This window comes from Erythranthe guttata, chromosome 14 (assembly GCF_056151865.1).
Source record: "Erythranthe guttata isolate IM_541 chromosome 14, IM_541, whole genome shotgun sequence".
Taxonomy (NCBI): domain Eukaryota; kingdom Viridiplantae; phylum Streptophyta; class Magnoliopsida; order Lamiales; family Phrymaceae; genus Erythranthe; species Erythranthe guttata.
In genome coordinates this window covers 7809504-7821174 of record NC_142546.1, presented here as the reverse complement: position 1 = coordinate 7821174, position 11671 = coordinate 7809504, and the positions used below count along the sequence as shown (strand labels likewise).

The window sequence follows — 11671 nt, the reverse complement described above, 5'->3', positions numbered from 1 at the left end:
TACTTTGGCATAGGGGTGGAAATCGGACGGAATGGATCGGAAATATTTTTTTCAGAAAATTTCTATTTTTTTTCGGAAGTTAAAAATAGGTTCCAATTTCCGTTCCAAAAAAATTGGAATTTCAAAATCCATTCCAATTTCGGAATACCTCGGAATCGGCGGGATCTCGGAATTTTCGGAAATTGCATTAATTCTTAATTTTTTGTTCCAAAATCGGAAATAATGGTAATTTTAAGATTTTATTTCCTAATATTTTCGTAATTTTCCGACAAAAAAATGCAAGAATCCAAAATAAAGGCCAATAAAATGTGTAAACACTTGTAAAAACAACATAACCAGTTTATCAAATCAAACATAGTTCTTGTAAAACATAGATAGAAAAACAATTTAGAAATACAATATATATATATATATATATATATATATATATATATATATATATATATATATATATATATATATATATATATATATATATTATCAATTCATAACATTTATATTTTTTATATAATATATATCATACATTATATATTTCGGAATAAAATAGGATCGGAAATCGGAATTTCCAATAATTTTATATGTAATTCCAATTCCGTTCCAAAAATAATCGAAAATATCGGATATCGGAATATCGAAAATCGGAGTGAAAAAACGGGTTCCAAATTCGGATATTTTCGGATCGGAATTGGCGGAATTCGGAAATTCCGTTCCAATTTCCACCCCTACTTTGGCATAAAAACCAAACATGAACCAATACGTTTGGTTCAACATAAATAAATAAAAACGATATCGTGGGTTTCTAATTCGGTACGGTTTACAGCGGTTTGATTATTCGATTTTTGGTTTCATTTTTCATTTTTCGATTTTTTTTTGTTGAAGATTTCAATATAAATTTATTTTAACGCAACTACATAAACTGTAATTAAAAGTTTACATCCTAAATTAAGGTTCAATTTTCTTCATATTTTAGGAATTAGCATTTCAAAATTGCATATTTTAGGCCTTAGGTCATCGATCCGCACAAGTCACAACACTAATCATCTACCGTTAGAAACCACCATCTAAATCTCACTACCGCACCAGGTCATCAATCCGCGCCTCCCTCATCAACTGCCGTTGGATCCCAACCTTCATCTACGACTCATTACCACGCCACGTCAACAATCCAGACACATCCGCCCATAACTAAATCACAACCCCTGATTTCAAAAAACGAAATCAACGGCACAGATCAAAATCATATCCCGCCTAAATTTTCAAACCCCAATAAATACCCCCCTCTCGCATCAATCACTCCATCATCCTCGAAAAATCAGAAACCCTAGAAAATGGCACGCACGAAGCAAACAGCCCGCAAATCCACCGGCGGAAAGGCGCCGCGGAAGCAGCTGGCAACCAAAGCCGCCAGAAAATCTGCTCCGGCCACCGGCGGAGTGAAGAAGCCCCACCGCTTCCGCCCTGGAACAGTCGCCCTGCGTGAGATCCGCAAGTACCAGAAATCGACCGAGCTTCTGATCCGAAAGCTCCCCTTCCAGAGGCTCGTCCGCGAGATAGCGCAGGACTTCAAAACGGATCTGAGGTTTCAGAGCTCCGCCGTGGCGGCGCTCCAGGAGGCGGCGGAGGCCTACCTGGTAGGGCTGTTCGAGGACACCAACCTCTGCGCGATTCACGCTAAGAGGGTCACGATTATGCCCAAGGATATCCAGCTTGCCAGGAGGATTAGGGGTGAGAGGGCATAACTGTAATTTTCATGTTGTGGTGGGATTTTTAGGTAAATAGGTGTTTTGTTTGTTTGTTTCTGGTGAAAAAGAAAAAAAGATTGTACCTTTTTACACTTTTTGACCTGATCTGTAGCAGATCTGCATTTTGAAAATGAAAATTGGCAATTTCATTGTTCACTTGTTGGTTATCTTTTTTCCCCAAAGATAAAATCTTTGAGATATGTTTATTTTCAAATTATTACAGAATTGATTTGGTTTCTCACTTGCAATCTTAACACTTGTCTATGAGATTGTTACCAAACATTTGATTTGTAATTGGCTTTTCCCATATTTAGTTTACACATGTACTTGTTGATGTGTGTAAACTTCACATGAATTTCTTGAGATTTTGGGGGCCTTATGCGAGATTTGAAGATTGTTAAAAATGGATGGGATGCCTCTATAATTTACAATAAAATTCATTTTTTCTAAAAAGATAAGGTATAAAAAGCCAAAATGTGTACGAAAAAGCCTTTTACGTATGAATAATTGATTCTTTTAAGTTGTAATGATTCAGATGATTGAGTTTTGCCCAATTGATTGTGTGAACAAACAATCTTTCCCCCGTGATTTAATCTTGATTTTACTCAACATTATTGAGGAACCGAACATGATTCACGTAGCATGATCTTGTTTTTCATGCTTAGTTCGGAAAGCGAGACAAAATCATTCTGGTTTGTTCATTGTCCAAGAATTCAAGAGAAGATAGTAAACATATTTTATTACATTACAAGTGATAAAATACAAGTTTGAGATGTAAATATTTATTTCATGTTCTAAGAACATAAGAAGCTTTACAATATATTCTAATCTTTAAATCTCGTATTGGTCTTCTCCACATGCCTTTGTTTAAAGGCTAAAAAGTAAAAAACACCAACAAAATAACACAAACTAATAAACACCATTTCAAGAAAAGCAAACTACACAAAAAATAACGAATAGGAGAATTCCGTCGATTATTTATCTTTAATTAACAGGGGGAGATCTGTAGTAGGCTGGAACTGTAGCCGGGAAGAACATCTGTCTAACTCCTTCAGCTTTTATAATTGGGAAAATAATTCCAGATGCACCCTGTTATTATACATACAAAGACGATGTTAGAAAGTCCAAACATAGAACGAATATATTTGTAATGAATATTCGTATGAGTAGACTCACTGATAGCAGTCTAGCACCCAACCACACCCTCTGTGGAGAAGGAAACGGAAGCAATAATCGACCAACTCCAAAAACAGCCACGGAGAAGAAATGGAGAAAGAGGCTTAACGGGCTCGGATTTAGGCCCGAGAGGAGCGAAATAGGCCCGTTAGAGCAAACCCCTCCAAGGCTAAGATAGTCAAAACAAGCCCTTCTCATTTCGTTTCTTGCAGGATCGGGCGATGCACAGAAAACCTTGTAAAGGGCTCCTGCCAAAGTATTGATTGTAGATGCCACCGGCTGCAATATAAATAATATTAAAAATATCATTCTTGAATTTCTATTATTTATGTTTTTTTTTATCTTATTTTTTTTACCTTTCTTAGAGTGTAGAAGGATTCGAGATACTTGCAAAGGATCGAAGCATCGTTTAGATCGTGTATAGGTCTAAGAAGATCACGTAAAAGAACAATATCGGATAAGGCAACTGTCATTCCGCCACCTGTCAAAGGATGTCTCATGTTGAATGCATCTCCCATTAGAAGTGCACCTGGTGTAGGGTGTGGATTTGCTGGCATGCTTCTGTTCGGCATTGTCCTTATATTCCCTTTCTCGATGGCAGCTATAAAAGAATTGTAAAGCTGAGGAGGAATCTGAAAATAAAAAAAAAATTCTTTCAATTAGTTCTGTAACAGTAATTTTTGCAAAGTAGAAAAAAGAAAAAGATTGAATTTTTAGAGGTACCTGAGGAGCAACTACAGTCTTCAAGTAATTAGCCATTTCACCGCTAGCAATTGAAGGAACTTTTTGTCCAGGTACATCGACTAAACATCGAATCTCTGTGCTGCTGATTGGATAGAATAGAATAGGCGAAGGATCTCCAAGAACAACATGCCCGTGATTAGCGTGTGGGAGATCGCAATTTTCGAGGATTAATCCGACGAAACATGATGGATTTTCCACCTATAATCATGCAAAAAGAAATAAAAACCTGCTTAGTGAAAAATACTAATACAAATTAATTAAAAAGAAATAAAATCAAGAAACGTTTAAATATATGTCCGGGATATAATATTTACCTCGGGAGTACAGAGAGAGCGCCTCAGGTTCGAAAAACAACCGTCACAAACAACTGTAAGAGGGGCATAAGCAGTGATTTCTTCTCCCTTCTTTGTTTTGTATTGTACTCCTTTAACAGTTCCATTCTCTTCGAGCAATGAAGTAACTGTTCCTTGTTCGATTCTTACACTGCACCATTAGAATAAATAAATAAATAAATAACACTAAAGTCATGAGTTAAAAAAAATCCATTTTCCTAACATTTTTTGAATTTTCCTATGGTCAAGTCTTTCAGCCTCACTTAATCTTTAAATAAAGTGCGAAATGAAGAAAAATAAATTTCAAAGTTAAAGAAATTTATACTTTGCAACAGTCGAAGCCTTTTCTCTCATTCTCTGTATGAACCGGCCATTATGGAAGCTCCTTCCGGAAACATCCGAGTCAAATTTCTCGAGCGGATAAGATAATTTCGTGTCTTTACCATCCTTGTAAAGGGCATATCCGAAAACTCGTTGAGCATCAATATTACTCAAACAATCTGCATCGACGTAATTGTAGAGTTATTACATCATGTGATCACAACCAACTCTAGGCACACAAATTTAATGAACACACCAAACTTTGGCAGCAACTAATTAAATTTTGGACCACAAATGCAATAAATATTTTAGTTGCCGAAAAAATTAATTAAATTTGGCAGATGAAGATTTTTTTTTATATATACCTTCGAGGCCTAACTCGATCAATTTTAAGTAGCCACCTGGCTGTAGGAGTTCACCGACAATACGATCCGGCTCGGTCAAGTCTCTTTCGATCACACGAACTCGACGCCCTTCCTATAATATAAATTATACAAATAAAATCAGGTTCATGCTTTAATTTGATATATTATATAACAAAATTTAAAAAATCAGGGTTCTTTTGATTTTATTTCATCCAATTTCTTAGCACCTTTTATTTAAATTTAACAAAATATCGTCCACACGAGCAATAATCAGCAGTGGCGAAACCATGATTTATCTTTACCACTTCCAAGTACACACTAATATTTACTCGAAAATTAACAATTTTAGCTGTGTTAGGGGGCCGTGGCCCCCTGAACCTATGCTGGCTTCGCTACTGATAATCAGATCTCTGTCTTTTTAATTCAAAATGAATGAATACATAAGAAATACAAAGGCAACTACTTGAAATATTTAATTAGGTTTTTAAATCCAAATAACATGGGAAAAACAAAATCTAAATAAAAAAATATTAAATATTAAAAAATAATAAATCTAAATCATGCAGAATTTGGATCGTTAAAAAAATAAATAAAAAAAAAGACGGAATTCTAGACGGACAAATTCAGAATCCCTCACCTTTCCGAGGGTATAAGCGAGGGCAGCCCCAGCAACGCCGGCGCCGACAATGATGACGTCAGCGTCTCCACCGGATTCCGCCTTGGAACCGCCGTCCGCGGCGGGGCTGGTGACGCATTCGTCGATGCTCGCAGTCGCAGCCTTCGACGCGCCGCCCTTCGTTTTCCCAATTGTCCTCCTCCGCAAACTGTACAGCAACACGAACGCGAACAGAGAAGCGACGAAACCCCCGAATATGTACTGATCGATCATCACCATTTCCGACCACTGTGACGGTGTCGCGACGGCGATGATTGATTGATTGTTGACCCTTTTTTTTTTCCTTTTTTTGTGTGCGCACTCGATTTTCGTGTGTTGTTTGGAGTTTGTATGGCGCGTATAAATAGGGGAAATGGAAAAGAGGAGGTGGCTTAAACGGCTCGGCTTGGTCATCATACGGAAAACGTGTATTAGGCGTATACATACAAAAGAATTAATATACTAATAATTTATTAAATATTATTTTTATTTTTATTGATTTAATTTTTTGGGGAGTAAAGTTGGGCTATCCTACACTCGGGATCATGGCGGTTTGATGAACCCTAATTTAATTTGTACGTCACAAATCACAATTAATACCGCACCAATTATTATTTATTTATTTAATTTAATTTAATTATTTTTTATTTTTCTGGTATTTGATTGAGAGGCGTGGCAGAACATAAGGCATGCTAGAGAATTGAATTTTTGAAATAGTTAGACAGATAGACACTAGATAGGAATTAATTTTGTATTAATGTTGCATAATTATATTCCTTGGTAAATTACAACTAATTTTGAGGTACGGTCAAATTATAAAAAATCCTCTTGTTTGGATAATTACAAACACCCTTTAACTATAAATTTTATTATATGTCCATTTTTGCGGTTTCAAATTTAGTGGAATCTTCTAGATTGTATGGAATATTCTCAATTTTGGATCCGTTTTATCGCATTCGAGCTCCAGATTTTGAAGCTAGATGATTATAAGATGTGTTTTTGGTTTGTATATATAAGATGGTGGTGCATCAGAAATTGTATTTTGGAACAAAACGAGTACAAACTAGAGCACATTCCACGAAATCTACGAAATCTAGATGATTATGTTGAATTTGACATCATAAGGGTGGAGATGTAAGAAGATTTATAGTTGAGGGGTGTAATTATCCAAACACGAGGTCCTTTTTTTTTTGTAATTTAACTGTACATCAGGGGTGGTTGTAATTTACGCTTATATTCCATAAGTACTGGTACTTTTGAAAAAAAATTGTTCCATATTATCTGTTATTTTACAAATCAGGAAAAATAAAGCTTTTAACTCTCAAATTTGCACCGATTTTACATTTGGTACTCCCATGTTCACAAAATACATATTTGGTCCTTCATGTTTAAAGAATTTAACATTTATGGTCATTTACGTCAATTGACCGTTAGTCAGTCAGTTGAGGCAGTGATAGACATACCTTGATTTCGTTAGTACTAATAGAAAATTGACAGAAAAAGACTAAAAATATCTAATTTTTGAAACATGAGAGACCAAATGTGTTTTTTATAAAAATAGGGGACCGAATGTGAAATCGGTGCAAACTTAATAGATGAAAACTACATTTTTCCTAAATTAAATGTATAATTTTATGATTTGACCTTATTAATTCAACTTTAAATATTAACTTAATCTCATGATAAATCATTAAACGATAAATATTATTTAGTCATTTTTATTTAATTTTATTAAAATCAAGCCACGTTTATTGAGTTTGTTAATACTTATGCAAAGATGAAAAAGAGACGATTATTTAATAACCAAAGGACTAATACATTGGATAGCTCGATACTTTTAAGCTCATAAATATTACAATGCTCAACTTTTATTGCAGGTCCGAGTTAAATTGCTTCTTCTGAATCGAACGTGTTACTAATTCCTATTATTAAATAGAATAATTTTATAATACTATTTCCAAATTTCCATCAAGTTACCATTTGAGAAATTTTTAAGTTAGGCCAGAAAGTATGGCTAGTTGAAATTTAGCCAACGGATTACCTACACCACCAAAGCCTTCAAAAGTCAAAATCTTACATTCTAGTCAATGCTTAGTTATTAATTATTAAATAAATGCCATGCTACAATTACAAATGCTAAAAGATAATAACAAATTTCAAACAAAATTGCAAAATATTACAAGAACAAAATCCAAAATTACAGGCCACTAACTGAAACATAATAGTGTATGTAATAAATGATTATAATTAAACTGACTCAGTCAGTTAAATCTATGGATTAATTAAATATATTACTAATAAATTATTTAAATACGGTTAGTAATCTTAGTTAAGCTTTAAGCACACGGAATTAATTTCGAAATCGTTAATATATATATATGTAACTTACTTTGCTGAATGAGTCAAAGGGGGCCGGATTTGACTCCCACACCCCCATACCTTCTCTGGTTACATTTTTCGACAATTTCATGCAGAAAAAATATAGATATAGATTGCACAAATTCCCATGCAGAAGTCAATTTTGTGCTACTATGAACATTTTCGTCTAGCAATTTTGGACCGGTTTGAATTATTATATATACTATATAGTATGAAAAGGTGAATAATTTGAATTAAATTTGTTTTTTTATGGAATTAAACCAGTTATATTAATTAATTGTAATAAATTATAGGTCGTATAACTGAAATTATTGACATGATATGTTATTTATACACATTACTCATAACAATTAATAATAATATCTGAGATTTTTTTTTTTCGATTTCTCAAAGAAATCGACGTGTTCTAAATCGTACAATTTGGTTACATGATAACTAATTCAATGAGCAAAACATGAATAATATTTTCTGATTTTTTTTAAAGTAATGAAAGAACCCGCAATTAACCATATATGTGCACTGGGTAGATTTACACTCTCGTATAATAACTTGCAAACTATACGAGAGACGCGGTACGTACACCACACTAGGCGAACCATGTGTGACAAGTTCGACAAGGAGATTTGAACTTAGTCAATTTACAGTGAATTAAATTCATGAGTTGCTCCAATCGTTATGTCATTTTTTGTGGGACTTTTCTGAAAGTTATATATATAGTTAAACCTCAATAAATTAATATAATCAGGACTAGGGAAATTCTATTAATTTAGCGAAATGATTAAATTATTAGCGAGTTAATAATTTAGCACGTTCTCACCTAAGAAGAATTTATTATTTAAGCGAGGTTATTCATTTATCGAGTACTAATCTATCGAAATTCGAAATTCTACAGTATGTGTGCATGTCTGTGTATATATACATTCAAGTTCTCCAACTTTGACCTAACGCAATAAACCTAATAACCCACAGAAGCATACGTATGTATTACTTTTTTTCTGGTTTTGACTTTTGACTCACTTTTTTTGTTTCAAATTTTCAATAATCCTTTTTTCCCTTTTGGTATGCAGGTACATATACATATACATATACATATACAGACGTGTGTGTATGTATATATATATGCACAATATATATATATATATATATATATATATATATATATATATATAGACTTTATATATATGAATCTAGTACTTTTTTTAATTTTTCATTGTGGGAAATGGGTTTGAAGACAATATGAAAGTCTTGTTTGCTCAGCTTAAGGAAGACAATAAAAAAATAAAAAAAATGTTTTATTTGAATGATAAGTATATACTTAACCTAATTAATTGGATGGTAGTGCCAAAGTCTCCTAGTTAAAGTTTCATTTACACACTCGTTTACACCCTACTAACCACTAAGTCAAAACAAGAGACATTTTTCAATTAATTACACCAAGTATAAGAGAGTTATTAATGAAGGCTAGTTTTCGTATGTCCCGCTGCAAATGACGATGATCTAACGGTTAAAGCAAGTGAGTCTGTGTTAATTAACCCATGTTCGTATTTCCTTGCTGACGGTTTACTAAGTCAAACTTGTCGTCGTCACACATGATTAATCTAGTGTGGTTTACTTCTCTCGTATTGTTTGCAAACTATTATATATAGAGTTGGTTGCAGATTATTTCATTACACTTATAAGTTCATATTTCACCTTGTAATTAAATTCATTTATAAACTCTAAACTTTTCTACGCAAGCTATTTATTGATAAGTCTTGATATTTTATGAGGTGACATTTAATGTAATAATGGCTTAATGAGGTGATCAACAAGAACTGCGGCCAGCATTAATATATCTTCAATTACAACTTCAAAATATATATGGGGGCTTAAATTATGGATTTAATTTGATCATTTTCTATAGTATATAGTTTGCAGCCAACTACAACTTATACCCCTCAACTTCACTAATGACCCACATTAAATTTCATGATGCTAAAAGATAACCAAAAATTTAGAGAGAGAGAGAGAGAGTAACGGTCACTAGAAATGTGGACGGTTGCGATCGGCCCATGCTTTAATAAATGTCCAAGCCAACGACTAAAGTCCAGTTCAATAAATCTACGCAACACTTATCTATACGCATCTCTGAGTTTTCTTCTTTCAATCGCATCTCTGAGTTTTCTTCTTTCAATCTCCTTATGTGTGTGATATATTGAGTCTCCGAGCTAGCTAGCGAGAGAAAACTGGGGTTAACTGAGTGTGAGAGAGTTCCTTTTAACGTAACTAGTTGACTGTGCATGTGTTAACATTGGTGAATCAACTCAATGTGAGCTTTCTAGAGTTTTTTAGTCTGTGTGGTTGTGGGTTGGTGCTGGTTTTCGATTGGAGTCGCCACCTATTTATATTTCTGGATTAAACAATGGACAATAGGGAACTGAGCCTTATGAAAACAATAACAGTTCCATGCGTTAGAACTACTATTGTTTGTCTATCTTTTTCTCTTATTTATTTATTGAGTTTCTCTTTTATATATATATATATATATATATATATATATATATATATATATATATATATATATATATATATATATATATATATATATCATTACTTGAGCAAAATGTTTGACAATTAAAAGATCAATCCAAAAGGGGTTAATATGGTATCCTGTAAAATAATACTTCTCATATCATAAATGAAATGACAAATACAACCTCTATTGTAGTAAGTTAGTTATTTCTCCTCGTAGAATTGATACTATTAATAATTTATTTTATATATGTATAGTTCATAGTCACCATGTATGTATAAATAGTAAGTAATATCATGGTATATATATAGACTTTTGTGTGGGATTGAAGGAGCAATAAGTCGCAAATGGAGGTCCATCCAACAAATTCCAATTACCCAATTTTCAACACGATTGCAATATAGTTTGGTCGCCGCCAATTTAATATTAGGGTAAATTATAATGGTCCCCGAGGAAATGTCTATTCATAAAGAAACCCATCATTTATTCGTAATTACATAATTCTTCTAAAATTTATAGATTTCTTATAATAACACCCTTTTATAGGGGTTGAATGTAAGAAAATTACAAACTGTAGAAGACTAAAGAGGAATTTTTTTTGTGGTTGTAATTTTTCCTAATTATTATTGCAATAACATACCTTCCTATTTATCATTATATTGGATTTTTAACTATATATATTTTCACATGCATATATAAATGTGTATGGGCTTGACTATAAATTTATAATTTATCTATATATATGTGTATCACCATCACCATCTCCATAAGTCTAGTAACAAAAGTAAAAGATCCTCTTCTCGTTCATATTGCTATTTACTATAGATTAGTTGATTGATTTAGCTTTAATAAGTCCTAATTATATTATAATTTTTTTAAACACCACCTTTATATATGTTTTTTCGCGGAAGCAAGTCTAAATTTGAGTCCCACAAGAAATGACCTAGCAGTTGGAGCAAGTGAGTTTGTATCAGTTGACCCAAGTTCGATTCACTTGCCAACGGTTGCTAGGTCGAGCTTGTCGCACATGATTAGCCTACTGTGTTTTACGTCTCTCGTATGACTTGTAAGCTATTATACATGAGTGTATGTTTATCCAGTGCAACTATGATCTAGATAGTTGGTTTCTCTCATTTAGAAAAAGAAGATAAAAAATTCTAAATTTGAGAGTGGAATGATTACCTAAACTTAGTGTTGGACTTGACTAGCGATCGACTACTTTACTTTTTATATCATCTTGAGAAATAAACTCATCTAATCATTTACAAGGAAATAAAACGCTAACATTAAATCTTTCGAATATTTAATTTCATTTTATGAAGGTTATTCAATATTGAAATTTCCAATTAATATTTATATGTTTTTAAGTTGGATTTGGTTTAACGTTGCTACCCATTATGGGCCCAAAAGATCTAAAGAGTTTGGTATACAAAAGAGGTAACAAT

General features: G+C 33.1%; 2 protein-coding genes across 2 annotated transcripts; one reads left to right on the top strand and one right to left on the bottom strand.

Moving 5' to 3' along the window:
- The first annotated feature begins 1299 nt into the window (after nt 1-1299).
- LOC105956092 (histone H3.2) lies at nt 1300-1898 on the top strand. Its single transcript, XM_012979918.2, has one exon. It carries the CDS (start codon nt 1329-1331, stop codon nt 1737-1739), a length of 411 nt encoding a protein of 136 aa, XP_012835372.1. The 5' UTR covers nt 1300-1328; the 3' UTR covers nt 1740-1898.
- A 556-nt stretch (nt 1899-2454) lies between these two features.
- On the bottom strand, nt 2455-5692 carry LOC105956088 (squalene monooxygenase SE1). Its single transcript, XM_012979914.2, has 8 exons — nt 5318-5692; nt 4681-4792; nt 4320-4494; nt 3977-4145; nt 3642-3860; nt 3275-3550; nt 2919-3197; nt 2455-2831 (listed from the first exon to the last, which is right to left on the bottom strand). Exons 1-8 carry the CDS (start codon nt 5573-5575, stop codon nt 2727-2729), a joined length of 1593 nt encoding a protein of 530 aa, XP_012835368.1. The 5' UTR covers nt 5576-5692; the 3' UTR covers nt 2455-2726.
- Nucleotides 5693-11671: the final 5979 nt, after the last annotated feature.

Excerpts from the sequence above, each read along its gene's own strand:
- LOC105956092 (XM_012979918.2), top strand. The coding sequence starts at position 1,329 with ATGGCACGCACGAAGCAAACAGCCCGCAAATCCACCGGCGGAAAGGCG.
- LOC105956088 (XM_012979914.2), bottom strand. The coding sequence starts at position 5,575 with ATGGTGATGATCGATCAGTACATATTCGGGGGTTTCGTCGCTTCTCTG. Across the intron at positions 3,861-3,976 it reads GCTCTCTCTGTACTCCCGAG|GTGGAAAATCCATCATGTTT; the intron begins GTAAATATTATA and ends GCATGATTATAG. Across the intron at positions 3,551-3,641 it reads AGACTGTAGTTGCTCCTCAG|ATTCCTCCTCAGCTTTACAA; the intron begins GTACCTCTAAAA and ends TTTTATTTTCAG.